Here is a 19,956-nt window from a genome sequence, read left to right on the forward strand (position 1 = left end):
ACTTCCACTTTGAAGTTTAGCCAGCCAAAGGCCTTTTACTTCCTCTGCAGCATATGTACAGCACCTTCCACCTGAGAAACATTGACTCGTGTCCATTCGAATATCATTACCATACAGATAGAGCTTAACATTCAGTCAAAAACCTACACCAGTGGTTCCCAAACTTGTTATAGTCCCGTTGCCCTTCAAACATTCAACCTCCAGCTGCGTACCCCCTCTACCAGGGTCAGCAAACTCTCAAATGTTGTTTTTTGCCATCATTGTAAGCCTGCCACACACACACACTATCCGATACATTTATTAAACATAAGAATGAGTTTCTGTCACAACCCGGCTCGTGGGAAGTGACAAAGAACTCTTATAGGACCAGGGCACAAATAATAATAATATTTATTTTACTAGGCAAGTCAGTTAAGAACAAATTCTTATTTTCAATGACGGCCTAGGAACAGTGGGTTAAACTGCCTGTTCAGTGGCAGAACGACAGATTTGTACCTTGTCAGCTCAGGGATTCGAACCTTTCGGTTACTAGTCCAACGCTCTAACCACTAGGCTACCCTGCCGCCCCTAGTTTTGCTCTTTATTTAGCCATCTTACATAAAAAATGTTATTTGTTCATCAAAAATTGTGAATAACTCACCACAGGTTAATGAGAAGGGTTTGCTTGAAAGGATGCACAGAACTCTGCAATGTTGGGTTGTATTGGAGAGAGTCTCAGTCTTACATCATTTTCCACAGTCTGTGCCTGTATTTAGTTTTCATGCTAGTTTTCGTGCTTGTTTTCATGCTAGTGAGGGCCAAAAATCCACTCTCACATAGGTACGCGGTTGCAAAGGGCATCAGTGTCTTAACTGCGTGATTTACCAAGGCAGGCTACCTCTGAGCGCAGCCCAATCCAAAAATCTGGCAGTGGTTTCTTACTATATTCAATTTTTACTAAACTGCTTGTTGCAATTTTGATGAGGCTCTCTGGTTCAGATATTGGTAAGTGGACTGGAGGCAGGGCATGAAAGGGAGAATGAATCCAGTTGTTTGTGTCATCCATTTCTGGAAAGTACCTGCGTAATTGCACACCCAACTCATTCAGGAGCTTCACTATATCACATTGACATTGTCTGTAAGCTTGAGTTCATTGCACACAAAAAAATCACACAATGATGTAAAGACCTGTGTGTTGTCCTTGTTAATGCAGACAGAGAAGAGCTCCAACTTCTTAATCATAGCCTCAATTTTGTCCCGGACATTGAATATAGTTGTGAAGAGTCCCTGTAATCCCAGATTCAGATCATTCAGGCAAGAAAAAACAACACCCAGATAGACCAGTCGTGTGAGAACCTCATCATCATGCAAGCAGTCAGACAAGTGAAAATGGTCAGTGAAGAAAACTTTAAGCTCTTCTCTCAATAAGAAAAAAATGTGTCAATACTTTGCCCCTTGATAACCAGCGCACTTCTGTATGTTGTAAAAGCGTTACATGGTCGCTGTCCATATCATTGCATAATGCATAAAATGCTTTAACAAAGTTAACCATTTTCACTGTAGTGTCAAAAACATCTTTCAAGCTGTCGGACATTCCCTCGACAGCAAGAGCCTCTCAGTGGATACTGCAGTGTACCCAAATGGTGTCGGGAGCAATTGCCTGCACGCATGTTACCACTCCACTCTGTCTCCCTGTTTGCGCCATCAGTACAGATACCAAACCATCTTAACCACTAAAGTCCATTTGATGTCGCAAAGCTGTCCAGTACTTTAAACATATCCTCCTCTTGTTGTCCTGGTTTCCAGTGGTTTGCAGAAGAGGATGTCTTCCTTAATTGACCACCCATAAACGTAATGGACATATACCAGGAGCTGTGCCAGGCCCACCACGTCTGTTGACTCATCCAGCTGTAATGCATAGAATTCACTGGCTTGTACGCAACGCAGTAATTGTTTCAAAACATCTCCTGCCGTGTCACTGATGCATCGTGAAACAGTGTTGTTTGATGAAGGAATTGTCTGTACAGTTTTTTGGGTCTTTTCCCCCACCATTGTCCCAGCCATATCCGCAGCAGCAGGAAGAATGACCCTTCTCATTCATGGTATCTGTTGGTTTTATACATGTCTTACTACTCGAAAGTTAACTTAATTCTTGCTCAAAAAACTCCCGTGGCTTATTTTTCAAATGAGCATGTTCTGTTTCTAAATGTCTGCGCAAGAGTGAATGTTTCATGGAGTTGTGAGATAGTACTTTTGCACATGGCTGAGGAAAGGCACTACTCCTAATATAAGTGAACCCCAAATCAATGTAGTTCTCATCATATTTGCGTCTCTTTGATGGTCCAACGTCCCCGTCTGTTGTTCGGTACTTTCCCGGGTAAGGGGGCAGTAGCTCTTCGGCTGCATCAGATTCACAACTGTCAGTGTCCATGCTTGCTGGGCTAACAACAAATGTAGAATTACTGATGCTAGCATTGGATGTGTGGGAGCAGAACAACTTGTGTCATCGACAGGTGCAGGTGTAGTACTGCTGGTAGTAGCAGTACTACCAGTAGAGCTGGTATGTGTCTCTTACTTTTTTTAACCATTTATCAATTTTCGAGCAAATGGAATGAGCAGCAGCTACGTTCAGCTACAAACAGATCGTTAGTGGAATTCCCGCGAGAGAGTAACGGTTAATGTGATTGGATGTTAATTATTTGAATAGGCTACCTGTATTTGACATTGTGTTGTTATTTCACTGAACACTAGATGGTTTCATTTTAATTTTGGCAGTGAAACGAGGCTACTCAGGCGAGAGAAAAAAACTCACCATAATGGATAGCCTTGTTGGAAAAATGAAATGGATTGTTTGAAAATGTGTGAATGTGAATCACATTTTTATTCGGCATTCCCCCGACGGCATTGCATGTACCCCCAGTTTGGGAATACCTGCCCTACACTATGCAGGACCGAGTATGAGAAACCCTGCTCTACATTGTGAAGTTCAGCCAGCCCAAGTCCTTTTACCTCCTGTACCTTCAACCTGTGAAACAATGACTCATCTAATGTTCATGAAGCAGTCAAAAGACCATTATCTCTAACTGACCATTATCTGCCAGTCCATTCAGTCCAGTACAATACCTACTGGTTCAAATCATTAACACACAAATACAGTGTGAATACTGGTACATAATCATTCCCATACAAATACACTGTATAACTAACACTATGAAGTTCAGCTAACCAAGGCTAGTTCCTTCTACTTCTCCATGATTAGTGAAGACAAAACCAGTCAGTCTAGGAGCATTCATTAATTCATGTTACTATACAAATACAGCAGACATTACTCTATCAAGTGCAGTCAACCAAAATCAGCCTTCTGCTTCCACTTGTGAGGACAGAATTGTAAAGAGAAAACTAGTCTATAATCATGAATGAATGAACGAACGGACCATTCCATTCCACACTGTCTGAGCCCGTACTACTTGAACTTGCATCATCATTATCATTTGTTTCATTTAACCATATTAGTTTCAGTTTATGTCATCTTACGTGTTTATTTTCCTCTTGGCTTGCTGCATGACTTCAAGTGCCTTCCTAACTCAGAACCGTTTAAAAGTCAACAGAGCATTTAAGGACTGATTAGAGTACAGATTGAGATGTAATTTGATACGCATACTGAACGCAGGACGCACACTAAACGAACGGGCGACCAAGTGAGGCGGTTACTAATGATTGCTTTTAGATATTTACGGGAGATGTGTACAGTAGTTAGAGTAGAACTAATGGATACCAGTACAATACCAGTAGACACCAGGAGACACCAGGAGAAGCTAAATATATCATCAGGATAACAGGAGATACCAGGAGACACCAGGAGATACCAGGGGACACCAGCAGACACCAAGATACACAAGGAGACACCATGAGATACCAGGACACACCAGGAGATACCAGAATCCGTAGTCAACAAGCTCTCATAGTCTCACATCAAAATTAGACGTTCATCATGTTTCTCAAATGTCAAATTTTGAAGTTTTCCAAACGTCAAATTTCAAATTATTTAAGGTTAAGTTTAGGCATTACCTACAAATTCTTAAGGTTAGGGTTAAGTTCAGGCATAAGTCAGAATGGTTAAGGGAAGGGTTAAGGTTTGGGATAGGCTTGAATCAAAAATAACTTTATTTTGCTGGATTCAAACATGCAACCTTTCGAATCAGAGGCAGATGCTTAAGCCATCCCCGTCTACAAAGCCCTAGCAAAACCGAAACCTACTTGAAGGTAACAGCACTCACTGTTGCCCCTAGTGGCCGACTTCCACGTCATCTCCCAACGTCCTCAGACATGGATGGACGTCGATTGCTGACTTGTATCACAAATGACCTGCCTGCAGTAGTACCAGTTATCTCTCTCCTGCTGGCCAGTCTCTACAGGGTCAGTTTACCTTCACTGTGAATCCATCTCAACCCTAAAGCTGGGTTCCAATGTCCATACTAGCATATATCCATACTGGAATACCACTTAGTAATGTATTGGTCATGTATTCTAAGTAGTAGTGAGCTGGTGTGGATATTGGAACACGGGCCAAAAGACTAGGCCAAAACATGAGAAAATAAGAGACACATGATCGCACAACTGAGTGGATTTCAGTCCAGCAGTAGAACTTCACCCAGGCTTAGAGACGGCACTCTAATGCCAGTTAGGCTCAGCTCAGAGCCTGTCCAGAGAGTAGGAGAAGACAGAGTGTGTGTAGGAGAGACAGTAAGTCTGAGACAGTAATCCAGCTAGGTCCTACCTTGTCATGGTTCTCCTTTACCCAGCTCTTTACTGTCTCCAAGGCAATATTTGCCGCGGGCTCGTTGGGGAAACCTGGAGAGACAGAGAGAGAGCCCAAGAGACAGAGAGACAGAAAGACAGAGTTAGCTAAGTTACTATTAACAGACAGACAGACAGCCAGGAAGCAACAATTTGGTATGCACACATGATCACGTATTAATGCACACATGAGCACAACTGAGCTCAAGCTTATGCTCACGCATGCACACAGAAGTATAAAAAACTAAACACTGCTGTGTGTGAGAAATACAGTGGTCGAGGGAATAGAGGACAGTGTGAAGGATCACACACAGCGACGTGATAATGGATCTGTAAATCTCACAACAATGGAGAATAAAGCCCTAACAATTTACACTGAGGTGATAATGATAGTGGAGGCAGACAAGGCAGACACTCTCTCTGCCAGCACTAATGACGTATTGATCAACGTGGTAGTGGGTGTGTGTTGTGAGCGTTGTGTGTGATTGTGTGCGTTATTGTAAGCATGTGTGTGTGTACGTGTAGAACCTCGGTTCTAATGCAGGCACGTCATCTCCGGTCTGGACTATTGCAACTCTCTGTTGGCTGGGCTCCCTGCTTGTGCCATCAAACCCCTGCAACTTATCCAGAATGCCACAGCTCGCCTGGTGTTCAACCTTCCCGAGTTCTCCCATGTCACCCGCTCCTCCGCAGACTCCACTGGCTTCCAGTCGAAGCTCACGTCCGCTACAAGACCATGGTGCTTACCTACGGAGCAGCAAGAGGAACTGCCCCTCCTTAACTTCAGGCTAAGCTCAAACCCTACACCCCAACCCGAGCCCTCCGTTCTGCCACCTCTGGTCTCTTGGACCTCCCACCCCTGTGGGTGGTCTGCTCCCACTCAGCTCAGTCAAAGCTCTTCTCTTTCCTGGCAACCCCCAATGGTGTAACAAGCTTCCCCCTGACGCTAGGACCCCCTACCTCTTTAAAGAGTATCTTCAATAACTCCACAACTAACACTCAGCCTTGACTTCTTCCTTCTAGCACTGACTTTGCTGATAGCTACTTTAGAGGGAAATTGTACTTACAATGACTGAGATATATGGTTGTCTCACCGAGCTATCTTAAGATGACCTGTATGTCACACTGGATACGAGTGGCTCTGAATAACAAAAATGTACAATGGAAATATATGTGCATTTTCATTAGCGTGTGCGGGATCGTGACGGTGTGTGCGTGTGTGTGGGTTTTCATTAGCGTATTCGTGATCGTGAGAGTGTGTGTGAGTGTGCGTGTGTGAGTGTGTGTGTGTGTGTGGGTTTTCATTAGCGTGTTCGTGATCGTGACTGTGTGTGTGGAGGGGGGGAGGGGGTACAGGTCGCTGAATCTACAGCAGCTAACGTCCTTATTAATCACCCCTGCTATGCCAGAACATGAACAGCAACCTCTGTGTTAACACAATGTATCGATCCAGGCCCAAATAGATGGACTGGATACATTTTTAACAAGGCAAAAGAAAGGTTGGAGGAAGGGCTGACTCTCTCTACTGGATTGGAGCTGATTCTAACATTGTCTGACGGCATATGAAGTGCCGGTTGCTCCCAGTCAGCTGTTGGTTACACAAACTGTCTGATCCATACTGCAAATCAACTATTTTCTGTGACAAAGGTTCTTCAATGCGGTAAATGCACCACCGAAAGCTACATTCTGTTCGTTTGGGGGCCCTAGGATTTGTTTTCTGCAATTGTATGTAGTTTAACATGACAACATATTTTGGATGGTAGACTATTTCATGATAATAACTATAGAAAAAAGGCTAGCCTCGATTTTACATTATTTCCCTAACAAATATGTAATATGTATTTTTTTGTTTGATAAGGAATTTAGTGATGTCGCACAAAAACACATGATATTAACGGGTGTTCATCCTCGCACATTCAATGTTCAATGTCATTCATGTTCATACTTGAGTGTTCCAATTGTTGGTGACAAAGGAAAGTTTTGTTGCACACACATGAAAGTTCCTCAAGGCACAGCTTTGTGCCGCTGCACACCGGTTGAAAACCACTGGCCTAGCAATAACGGAAAGCACAATAACATAACCGACCTCTATCAAATCGTTTCAGCCTCTGACCACGACCCTGAGTCATGACACTGTAACAACCTCTAATAAATACAGGAAGTAACAACCGTTGACTCTTGACCTTTGACCCAGATGAAAGTAACAGAGTGGGTGTGCAGACCGAGGTCTCAAAGTTTTTCTTTCTTTTTTTCTTTCTTCCTTACTCTGAAACTACCTGCTGTCACAATCTTTCAGAACAATTTGTGAATCACAAGTAAGGAAGTAACAACCTCTGGCTCTTGACCTTCGACCCAGATGTAAGTAAGAGAGTGGGTGGGTAGAGCAGTCTATTTACCTGTCTCTATACCTGCTGTCATGATCTTTCAGCACAGAGCAATTTGTGACTCACAGGTAAGTGGACTAGACAGGTTGGATAGAGGCATTTTCAACCACATACTGTATATTTTTCCCTCTTCTCTCTTTATATTTACACTATATATACAAAAGTATGTGGACACCCCTTCAAATTAGTGGATTCGGCTATTTCAGCCAAACTCATTTCTAACAGGTGTATAAAATTGAGCACACAGCCATGCAATCTCCATAGACAAACACTGGCAGTAGAATGGCCTTATTGAAGAGGTCAGTGACTTTCAACGTGGCACCGTCATAGGATGCCACCTTTCCAACAAATCAGTTTGTCAAATTTCTGCCCTGCTAGATCTTTCCCGGTCAACTGTAAGTGCTGTTATTGTGAAGTGGTAATGTCTAGTAGCAACAATGGCTCAGCCGCAAAGTGGTAGGTCACACAAGCTCACAGAATGGGACGGCTTAGTGCTGAAGTGTGCAGTGCGTAAAAAACGTCTGTCCTCGGTTGCAACACTCACTACCGCTTTCCAAACTGCCTCTTCTAGCAACGTCAGCACAAGAACTGTTTGTTGGGAGCTTCATGAAATGGGTTTCCATGGCACCGCAGCCGCACACAAGCCTAAGATCACTATGCGCAATGCCAAGCATTGGCTGGAGTGGTGTAAAGCTTGCCGTCATTGGACTCTGGAGCAGTAGAAACACGTTCTCTGGAGTGATCAATCACGCTTCACCTGGCAGTCTAACAGACTCCTCTGGGTTTGGCAGATGCCAGGAAAACACTACCTGCCAAATGCATAGTGCCAACTGTAAAGTTTGGTGGAGGAGGAATAATGGTTTGGGCTAGTTCCAGTGAAGGGAAATCTTAACGCTACAGCATACAGTGACATTCTAGACGATTCGGTGTGGAAGAACTTGACTAGCCTGCACAGAGCCCTGACCTCAACCTCATCGAACACCTTCGGGATGAATTGGAACACCGAAGGCAAGCCAGGCCTAATCACCCAACATCAGTGCCCGACTTCACTAATGCTCTTGTGGCTGAATGGAAGCATGTCCCCACAGCAATGTTCCTTCTTCTTTTTATTGTAGTACTTTTTACCCCCTTTTCTCCCCAATTTCGTGATATCTAATTGGTAGTTACAGTCTTGCCCCATCACTGCAACTCCCGTACAGACTCGGGAGAGGCGAAGGTCGAGAGCCATGTGTCCTCCAAAACACGACCCTGCCAAGCTGCACTGGTTCTTGACACACTGCTCGCTTAACCCGGAAGCCAGCTACACCAATGTGTTGGAGAAAACACTGTACAACTAGCGAAAGGGTCTGCATGCATGTGCCCGGCCCGCCACAGGAGTCGCTAGAGCGCATTGGGACAAGGACATCCCGGCCAGCCAAACCCTCCCCTAACCCAGACGACGCTGGGCCAATTGTGCTCTGCCTCATGGGTCTCCCAGTCGCAGCCGGCTGCGACACAGCCCTGGATCGAACCCGAATCTGTAGTGACGCCTCTAGCACTGCGATGCATTGCCTTAGACCGCTGCACCACACGGGAGGCCCCCTTCCTCCCTTCTATCTCTCTTCTTCCCTTCCTATCCTCTCTGTCTCTCCATCTTTGACAGTACTGGCTTAGTTCTGCTGAGAAGCTGGGAATAGCAGGGTATAGCAAGGAACAGCTGAGCTCTGCACTATAAACTCTAGGTCCTGGAAAAGGGGTATGAGGAGGAGGGAGAGGGTAGGATGGGAATGTGAGTCGAATACTAGCAGGCCGGAGAAGTTCCAGTTTTTCTGTCTGTAGTTCAGTCTGTAGTGAACTGCTACTAAACCGCTTGCTTACAATCACTACCCTTTGTCTAACAACCGTATTCTGAAGGCTTCCCATGCCTTTCACAGATCACCTAATTCTATCTGTACGGTAAACACTGAAACTGTTGTTAACCCCTCCCTTCTCATTCTGTGAAGTTTACATCAGCTGATTTCCCCAAATGAACAGTCACACATATCACAGATTCACACTCAGAAGCACACTCACACCCACACAGATGCGTAAATAGATGAGAAAGATGACAACTATCGTGGGATATAAACAGCAGCTTGTGAAAAGCACACAACAGGACTAAGCAAATAAACACATAAATAAATATTGATGTTAGGAGGCAGGAAGCCCGTCTGTCTGTGAGTCTCCTCTCTTCTCTCCTTCCTTCCTCTTTTCTCATATCCTCTGTTTCTCTCTCTTTTTCCATTCTCTCTCTTCTCTCGACCAATACTCTACCTTTTGAGCAACACAGAGCTATGGTAGTTGGTGGTGTTGAGAATAACTATTATGTCTTAATCATAAATATTGTGCTGCTTTGGCCAAAAGTAGTGAGTGGATAGCTGCCAGTACATTTAATCTATTTAGCGCAGTTTCTACAAATCCACTATCGATTTGAACTTCATTGCTATTAATCATATAGCAGGGTCTGGAGAGAATGATGGAGGGAGAGAGAGATAGAGGGTCTGGAGAGAGTGATGGAGGGAGAAGGATAGATAGAGAGGGGGAGAGAGGGTCTGGAGAGAGTGATGGAGGTAGAGGGAGATAGAGAGGGGAAGAGAGGGTCTGGAGAGAGTGATGGAGGGAGAGAGTGCTAGAGAGGGGAAGAGAGGGTCTGGAGAGAGTGATGGAGGTAGAGGGAGACATAGAGGGTCTGGAGAGAGTGATGGAGAGAGAGAGAGGGGATGTAAGGGTTTTCCTTAGGTGAAGTAGAGGCGGACCAAAACGCAGCGTGATTATATTGATTCATGTTTAATAAAAACAGATAAACACGAACACTACAAAACAATAAACGTGGAAAACCAAAAACAGCCCTGTCTGGTGCAAAACACAGAGACAGGAACAATCACCCACAAACACACAGTGAAACCCAGGCTACCTAAATATGGTTCCCAATCAGAGACAATAACTAACACCTGCCTCTGATTGAGAACCATATCAGGCCAGACATAGAAATAGACAAACAAGACATCCAACATAGAATGCCCACTCAGATCACACCCTGACCAACCAAAACATAGAAACATACAAAGCAAACTATGGTCAGGGTGTGACAGGGGAAGAGAGGGTCTGGAGAGAGTGATGGAGAGAGAGATAGAGAGGGGAAGAGAGGGTCTGGAGAGAGTGATGGAGAGAGAGAGATAGAGGGACTGGAGAGAGTGATAGAGGGAGAGATAGAGGGTCTGGAGAGAGTGATGTAGAGAGAGAGAGATAGAGAGGGGAAGAGAGGGTCTGGAGAAAGTGATGGAGAGAGAGATGGAGGGAGAGGGAGAGATAGAGGGTCTGGAGAGAGAGAGATAGAGGTTCTGGAGAGAGTGATGGAGGGAGAGGGAGAGATAGAGGGTCTGGAGAGAGTGATGAGGGAGCGAGAGAGAGATAGAGAGGGTCTGGAGAGAGTGATGGAGGGAGAGAGAGAGAGATAGAGAGGGGAAAAGAAGGTCTGGAGAGAGTGATGGAGGGAGAGAAAATAGGAAGAAGAGTGAGGTAGCGAGATATATCAAGAAAGGAGAGATCGAGTGAGAGAGGCATATAAAGAGAGAAAGAGAGAAAAAGAGAGTGAGAGAAGAGCAATCGAGATCGAGCAAGAGAAGCTTGAAGAGAGAGGGAGAGAGCACACACACACAGATGCCCAAGGTCAACAGCAGCAGTCGCAGTGCTTTTAGAGCGCTCTATGATCATTCGTCTCCCTCACAACAATCCCCCCTGCCTCCTCTCTTCTGCACAAAATGTCTTTCCTCACCCTGACTCACCTTGCCTCTGCTCTTTCTTCCCTCTCAACATTTTCCTGCTGTCCCCTCCCTCTCCCTCCTCACAACATCCCACCTCCTCCCCTGTCTCCCCTCCTCTCCCCTCACAACATCACCCTGCCATCACCCTGCCACCCTCCTCACCCCTCACCAAGCCTGGACTAGCATGTCTATGTACTCCAAACAGACACAAAAATAAAATGTTTCCCTCCCTACCTCCCGATCTCTATTTCTCTCCACTGCCAGCAGAGCTCTCTATAGCTCCACAGCTCCACAATGGTGTGAGGCTACAGTCGTTTCATTTTACATAACAAGACCATTCAAATTGACTGCCTCCTACAAATCAACTAACAATGAATACAGTCGAAATACCAGGCTCTTCAAACCTTAGTACACAACTTGTAAATATAAAAAAGTGAATAAACACTTTCTTTCTCACTTAGTCTCTCTCTCTCTCGCTTTTCCCCCTCTCTCTCACACAATCTTTCTCACAATCACTCTCTCTCTTTCTCTCTCTCTTTGCCTCTCCCTACTCTCCATCCCGCTCTCTGGTGTATGCTGTGCCGTGGTGTGTTGGGTTGATAAAGTAGGCTGTGCCTTCAGCAGAAATAACACTGCACCACCTGAGTCCTCATCAGAGACCCAGCACTGGGCTGCCTGTTATACACAGATCCTATCAGCAGTGTCTCACTAAGACAAATCTCCCAGAGCCCACTGTATTCCCAGTGTTAAGACAGAGGAGGAGAGAGACGGGGGAGAGAGGGGAAAAGGAGAGCAGAAGACAGGTGAGGAGCAGGGAATCCTGGAGGGCCCAGTCATCACTCCGCTTGACGCTTAGCTCCTATGCCAGCCCTCCCTCCCTCGCACCCTCCCTCCCTCTGACAGATTAGGTTTAGCTGAACCCTCCACACAGCAAATGGAGCAGGAAGAGAGGAAAACAGAGAGAGGGAGAGAGAGAGAGAGAGAGAGAGAGAGAGAGAGAGAGAGAGGACAGAGCATAGCAGAGTCTGTGGCACGTGGACTAAAGGGTATGATTACATAATATTAACGTAGCACATACAGTACCGTCCATTACATGACTGTTTCCATGTAGGCTCAGTGACCGAGGATGATAGGAAACGGTTAGATAATATTGCTCATTTTGTCTCAGAACCTCATAGGACTATCCCTATGGCCCTCTAATCCAAATAACCCTAACCCTGACATTAAATAAACACACTGACAATCACATTTGATCCACAATGTTTTTGTTGCTCTATCAATAAATAGGGCAGCTAAAATGGTTGCCTCAATCGATGGTGAATTTGATAAGCAACATTGTTCGACATGATTCAATTCTCTAATAAAATAAAGTGAAAACCTCAGAGGTGTGAAGTACAATGTTTTGTTTCTCTGTATTCTCTCTCTCATCTCTCTCTCTCCCCCATGTATTCTGTAAACCAAATCAAATTGAGTCCTGTTTCACAGTATTCCATACAAGACTTTTGCTGTAATCAACGTCCTCTGTTGCAGTAATCGATAAGATAACTCTGTATACCTTTTCTGGATCATTTAATTACTTTCCCCTTTCATTTACTCATCAATAACCATGTTGTTTGTATATTTTGATAAATTGGGTCAGAGAATTCCGTAGAACAAATTGAAAACCAATCTAGTATGACCATATTTGAGTTCCCTTAAGGTCGGAATAATACCTATCAGAAATACACCATATAACCTGATATGAAATAAATATACTGTGTTCACTGTCATTCTAATACTCTCCAGTGTGTTTTCACTAGTTCTGGATAATATAATAAGGAGAAATCATGGTCAAAATAAAGTCAGGATTACGACCGATATCGCAGAGAAAAACCTTCCCTCTAACATCGACATACTACTAGACCGACCCCACTAGAGGACAGAGCAGCAGCCCAGCCACTTAGGACAGGGACAAGACTCCAGACGCCACCAGGTGTCAAATGCCCCAGAGCTCCACTATTAAAGCAGGCAGCACAGCCAGGGACACAAGGACACACAGGGCAGGGCTGTGACCATGACCGACTTATCAGACCAGGGAAGGAGAGAAAATAGAGAGAGAAGAGAGAGAGGGTAAGGTAGCGTTAAGAAAGAAAGAAAGAAAGTGAGAGGGCAGTAGGGTTGTGAGAGGGCAAAAAATAGAAAGATCAAAAGAGAGAGAGAGGGGGTAGAGGTGGTCGAGGCGAGAGAAAGAGAGAGAGAGGGGGTAGAGGTGGTTGAGGCAAGAGAAAGAGAGAGAGAGGTGGTAGAGGTGGTCGAGGCGAGAGAAAGAGAGAGCGAGCGAGAGAGAGGAAGATGATGAAAAGAAAGGTGTGGAGAGAGAAACGAGAGAGAGCAGTCTCCTTAGATGACCTTGGAAGCATTCCAAGAAGTTGATGACACACTCGTGTCCTAAATGATAAAATTAAACACGTGTGACATTTTATTTCCCTCCTATTCAAAACATCTGAGTGATACGCAACAAAGAAAAGTTTTACTTTTCAAAGTAGCTAAAGCTATTGTCCTCTGGGTGAGGAGTAAAGAGGGAGTGAGGTATTTTTACATTTGGTTTATCATCCGTAGCGTTGGAGTAGAATAAGGCTAGTGTAGAGTACAAAGCACACCGTGTAACTCTGTCAAATGGGCTAGAAGACTCACCCTGCTCCCTCTGAGTATAGGGCCTACATTCCAAATGGCACCATATTCCGTATGTAGTACACTACTTTTGACCAAGACCCATAGGGAATCCCATAGGGCTCTGGTCAAAAGTAGTGCACTACAGATGTGGGATCTTAATTTGATCACTTGTATTTGAGGTTTAAAAAAGCTTCTGAAGTTTGTAATTTCCACTTTGAAATTTCAGACTTGATTTTCCCTTACAAAAACTGCATCAACCCCTACAAAAATATCCATTAATTATAATCCACATTGTAGAAAACCCTCTCTCTTCAACCCTCCCTCTGGCCCTCGGGGGAGACACACACTCTGACGCCTTTTCTGCTTAGGTAGGCTACAATGCCCTGCCTCAGCCTGACTCCATTGTCCAGTGGTAGAAGCCACTTCACACCTCTGTGTTAGGGTCCAGGTTGCCTGGTTACCTGGCCAAGGCTAGCCAATAACAGGCTCTACCTGCTGGGAGTAACAGACCCCCATTCCTGCTGGTGTTTAGTTGTTATTATTATCTGACCCTGCTGGTCATCTATGAACATTTGAACATCTTAGCCATGTTCTGTTATAATCTCCACCCGGCACAGCCAGAAGAGGACCGGTCACTCCTCATAGCCTGGTTCCTCTCTAGGTTTCTTCCTAGGTTCCTGCCTTTCTAGGGAGTTTTTCCTAGCCACCCTGCTTCTACACCTGCATTGCTTGCTGTTTGGGGTTTTAGGCTGGGTTTCTGTACAGCACTTTGTGACATCAGCTGATGTAAGAAGGGCTTTATAAATACATTTGATTGATTCCCAGGAAGGACGGTTGAGACAACCTCTGTAAACTTCTGTTCTCCACCAGGGTTCAGTTGTTATATGTTTTATATATGTCTGTATGTTAACAGCCCTTACTACTATGTAACTGTATGTGTATAAATGCCTCAGTCATTGTCTATACTCTACTACTAGCCTTGTTGGTACCAGTACTTGTTTGGTACTTGTTTGGTAAATATTTTCTTAAATCTTTCTTGAACTGCACGGTTGGTTAAGGGCTTGTAAGTAAGCATTTCATGGTTCAGTCTACACTTGTTGTATTCGGGGCATGTGACTAATAAAGTTGGATTTGATTTGTTACTTACTGTGTTTATCTGGTCAGATTCAAATTCAGAGATTCAGATTCAGCGATTCAGAATCTGAGATTCAGAGATTTTAAGATTCAGATTCAGTGTTTAATAGTCACATGTACAGGGTTGCACTCTATACATCATAACAACTATATTTGGCATAGTTTATGTGTACTTCACCATTCAAGCCATGTGGTACACTATTCTACACTCTTAGAAAAAAGGGTTTCAAAAGGGTTCTTTGCGGAAGGATAGGGTTCTACCAAGAACTGTTTTGATCAGAAGATCCATTTTTGGAAGACAAAGGTTATTTGTAAGGCACAGTGTTCTACCTAGAACCTTTAAAAATCCTGAGAACCATTTTTGGAAGAAAGCATTCTTTGATGATTCTTTGGAAGGCAAGAAGGATTCTTTGGAAGGCAAGAAGGGTTCTTTGAAAGGCAAGAAGGGTTATTTGGAAGGCAAGACGGATTCTTTGGAAGGCAAGAAGGTTTCTTTGAAAGGCAAGAAGGGTTCTTTGGAAGGCAAGAAGGGTTCTTTGGAAGGAAAGAAGGGTTCTTTGGAAGGCAAGAAGGGTTCTTTGAAAGGCAAGAAGGATTATTTGGAAGGCAATAAGGGTTCTTTGAAAGGCAAGAAGGGTTCTTTGGAAGGCAAGAAGGGTTCTTTGGAAGGAAAGAAGGGTTCTTTGAAAGGCAAGAAGGATTATTTGGAAGGCAAGAAGGGTTCTTTGGAAGGCAAGAAGGGTTCTTTGGAAGGCAAGAAGGGTTCTTTGGAAGGCAAGAAGGATTCTTTGGAAGGCAAGAAGGGTTCTTTGGAAGGCAAGAAGGGTTCTTTGGAAGGCAAGAAGGGTTCTTTGGAAGGCAAGAAGGATTCTTTGGAAGGCAAGAAGGGTTCTTTGGAAGGCAAGAAGGGTTCTTTGGAAGGCAAGAAGGATTATTTGGAAGGCAAGAAGGGTTCTTTGGAAGGCAAGAAGGGTTCTTTGGAAGGCAAGAAGGGTTCTTTGGAAGGCAAGAAGGGTTCTTTGGAAGGCAAGAAGGGTTCTTTGGAAGGCAAGAAGGACTCTTTGGAAGGCAAGAAGGATTCTTTGGAAGGCAAGAAGGGTTCTTTGGAAGGCAAGAAGGGTTCTTTGGAAGGCAAGAAGGACTCTTTGGAAGGCAAGAAGGATTCTTTGGACGTGAAATAATATTGTGACTTCAAGCCTGTCAACTCCAGAGATTAGGCTGGCAATACTAAAGTGCCTATAAGAACATCCAATAGTCAAAGGTATATGAAATACAAATGGTATAGAGAGAAATAGTCACCGCATCATAATTCCTATAATAACTACAACCTAAAACTTCTTAACTTGGAATATTGAAGAACTGGGAATATTGAACCACCAGGTTTTATATGTTCTCATGTTCTGAGCAAGGAACTTAAACGTTAGCTTTTTTCCATGGCACATATTGCACTTTTACTTTGTTCTCCAACACTGTGTTTTTGCATTATTTAAACCAAACTGAACATGTTTCATTATTTATTTGAGACTAAATAGATTTTATTTATGTACTATATTAATTTTTTAAAAGTGTTCATTGTTCATTCAGTATTGTTGTAATTGTCATTATTACAAATATATATATATATATATATATATATATATATATATATATATATATATATATATAAATCAGCCGAATAATCTGTTTTTTTGGTTCTCCAATAATCGGTATCGGCGTTGAAAAATCATAATCGGTCAACCTCTAGCACATACTCCCTTAAAAGACCTTCGGTTGAAAAATGAGAGAAAAAGGGCAATGGTACTGTTTGTCCATTTTGTGACGCCGTAGCCAGTATACACTTCCTCAAACCAGTCAGAATGAATCTAAGAAATATGTCATTAATGTTGATGTTTTTGCCAAGGAGATGCACAATTTTACATTTAACTAAGATGTTTAGTGCAGTATTTCTCAATGAACAAATGTGCATGAAAACGAGTCGTCTCTCGTTGAATGACAAAAAATACTTTATTGGAGAATCCATACGGTTGACCAATCACGGGTGAAGGGGCATAGACTTCGGCTGGCCTGGAGAAAAAATATTGTGTGCATGAACAGCCGGAAAAATGACGTCACAAAATGTCGCCATAATATATGCATAAACTCTTCCGAACTGTTTCAGCTGGGAAGCATGCGGACGGCTTTAGGGTATAACAAGGCCCTAAAAAATGGCCTTATGAAATATGTAATGTATTGTCATAAATAATAACATTTAAAAAGGCTGGTGGAACCGTTCATAGAGGATTCTAGGAAGAACCATCCAAAGACAAAAGCATTCTCAGTAGAAACCTTCATAGAGGGTTCTAGCTAGAACCATATACAAAGGGTTCTTTGAATAACCCTACATAGAGGGTTCTAGATAGAACCCTATGCAAAGGGTTCCCAGCACCAAAAAGGGACATGTGGACAAGCAGAATAACCCTGTATGGTTCTACTTAGCACCTTTTCTTCTAAGAGTGTATTGGTCAAGATGGCTACTAGCCAATAGTTGTATATTACACACCTAATACAGCCAACCAGTGATGTCAACACGTCCAGTCACTCCCCTGCTATAGCCACAGCTACATCCAACATGGCTGCAGTTTACACACACACAAAAAGTATTCTAAATAGTACCAGATCAGGGTTAGTTGGCTTGTAACCATAGCATAACCCTTTTTGGTGCTATATAGAACCCTTTTTTGATGGTTAAAGACCCATGCTCATAAGGTTCTAAATGGAAACTGTATGGTGCTATAACGAAAAGGTTCTATATAGCACCAAAAAAGGGTTCCTCTGTGGTTACAACATTGGTTCTATATAGAACCCTTTTTTTATGGTTCTTAATAGAACCTTTATAGATAATGGTTCTATAAAGAACCTTTCTTAATCTCAAAGGTTATTTGTAGATCCTTTTGAAGAACCATACAGGGTTTTATATTCTGGCCAGTCAAATTACATTGTTCAAATTCCTTAGGTGTTGTGCCACAAGCAGGCAATGGTCATACCCACATAGGCAAACAGGCAGGTGAATCAAAACTAGGACTGAAGGCTCAAATCAAATCAAATTTTATTTGTCACATACACATGGTTAGCAGATGTTAATGCGAGTGTAGCGAAATGCTTGTGCTTCTAGTTCCGACAATGCAGTAATAACGAGCAAGTAATCTAACTAACAATTCCAAAAAAAACTACTGTCATACACAGTGTAAGGGGATAAAGAATATGTACATAAGGATATATGAATGAGTGATGGTACAGAGCAGCATAGGCAAGATACAGTAGATGATATCGAGTACAGTATATACATATGAGATAAGTATGTAAACCAAGTGGCATAGTTAAAGTGGCTAGTGATACATGTATTACATAAGGATGCAGTCGATGATATAGAGTACAGTATCAACGTATGCATATGAGATGAACAATGTAGGGTAAGTAACATTATATAAGGTAGCATTGTTTAAAGTGGCTAGTGATATATTTACATCATTTCCCATCAATTCCCATGATTAAAGTGGCTGGAGTAGAGTCAGTGTCATTGACAGTGTGTTGGCAGTAGCCACTCAATGTTAGTGGTGGCTGTTTAACAGTCTGATGGCCTTGAGATAGAAGCTGTTTTTCAGTCTCTCGGTCCCAGCTTTGATGCACCTGTACTGACCTCGCCTTCTGGATGGCAGCGGGGTGAACAGGCAGTGGCTCGGGTGGTTGATGTCCTTGATGATCTTTATGGCCTTCCTGTAGCGTCGGGTGGTGTAGGTGTCCTGGAGGGCAGGTAGTTTGCCCCCGGTGATGCGTTGTGCAGACCTCACTACCCTCTGGAGAGCCTTACGGTTGAGGGCGGTGCAGTTGCCATACCAGGCGGTGATACAGCCCGCCAGGATGCTCTCGATTGTGCATCTGTAGAAGTTTGTGAGTGCTTTTGGTGACAAGCCGAATTTCTTCAGCCTCCTGAGGTTGAAGAGGCGCTGCTGCGCCTTCCTCACGATGCTGTCTGTGTGAGTGGACCAATTCAGTTTGTCTGTGATGTGTATGCCGAGGAACTTAAAACTTGCTACCCTCTCCACTACTGTTCCATCGATGTGGATGGGGGTGTTCCCTCTGCTGTTTCCTGAAGTCCACAATCATCTCCTTAGTTTTGTTGACGTTGAGTGTGAGGTTATTTTCCTGACACCACACTCCGAGGGCCCTCACCTCCTCCCTGTAGGCCGTCTCGTCGTTGTTGGTAATCAAGCCTACCACTGTTGTGTCGTCCGCAAACTTGATGATTGAGTTGGAGGCGTGCATGGCCACGCAGTCGTGGGTGAACAGGGAGTACAGGAGAGGGCTCAGAACGCACCCTTGTGGGGCCCCAGTGTTGAGGATCAGCGGGGAGGAGATGTTGTTGCCTACCCTCACCACCTGGGGGCGGCCCGTCAGGAAGTCCAGTATAACAATCAAATCAAATCAAATTTTATTTGTCACATACACATGGTTAGCAGATGTTAATGCGAGTGTAGCGAAATGCTTGTGCTTCTAGTTCCGACAATGCAGTAATAACGAGCAAGTAATCTAACTAACAATTCCAAAAAAAACTACTGTAAACTACTGTAAAACTACAGTACCCAGTTGCACAGGGCGGGGTCGAGACCCAGGGTCTCGAGCTTGATGACGAGCTTGGAGGGTACTATGGTGTTGAATGCCGAGCTGTAGTCGATGAACAGCATTCTCACATAGGTATTCCTCTTGTCCAGATGGGTTAGGGCAGTGTGCAGTGTGGTTGAGATTGCATCGTCTGTGGACCTATTTGGGCGGTAAGCAAATTGGAGTGGGTCAAGGGTGTCAGGTAGGGTGGAGGTGATATGGTCCTTGACTAGTCTCTCAAAGCACTTCATGATGACGGATGTGAGTGCTACGGGGCGGTAGTCGTTTAGCTCAGTTACCTTAGCTTTCTTGGGAACAGGAACAATGGTGGCCCTCTTGAAGCATGTGGGAACCGCAGACTGGTATAGGGATTGATTGAATATGTCTGTAAACACACCGGCCAGCTGGTCTGCGCATGCTCTGAGGGCGCGGCTGGGGATGCCGTCTGGGCCTGCAGCCTTGCGAGGGTTAACACGTTTAAATGTCTTACTCACTTCGGCTGCAGTGAAGGAGAGACCGCATGTTTTCGTTGCAGGCCGTGTCAGTGGCACTGTATTGTCCTCAAAGCGGGCAAAAAAGTTATTTAGTCT

At 44.0% G+C, this 19,956-nt stretch overlaps 1 protein-coding gene across 1 annotated transcript in view; it reads right to left on the reverse strand.

The window, feature by feature from the left end:
- Positions 1–19,956, reverse strand: part of macrod2 (mono-ADP ribosylhydrolase 2) — a 1,261,723-nt gene that overhangs the window by 257,280 nt on the left and 984,487 nt on the right. Inside the window, exon 8 of the mRNA XM_042326660.1 lies at positions 4,757–4,830. Within this exon, the coding sequence (XP_042182594.1) occupies positions 4,757–4,830 (74 nt within the window). The remainder of the gene's footprint in view (positions 1–4,756; positions 4,831–19,956) is intronic.

The sequence above is a fragment of the Oncorhynchus tshawytscha genome, linkage group LG01 (assembly GCF_018296145.1).
Source record: "Oncorhynchus tshawytscha isolate Ot180627B linkage group LG01, Otsh_v2.0, whole genome shotgun sequence".
In the NCBI taxonomy this organism is placed as follows: Eukaryota; Metazoa; Chordata; class Actinopteri; order Salmoniformes; family Salmonidae; genus Oncorhynchus; species Oncorhynchus tshawytscha.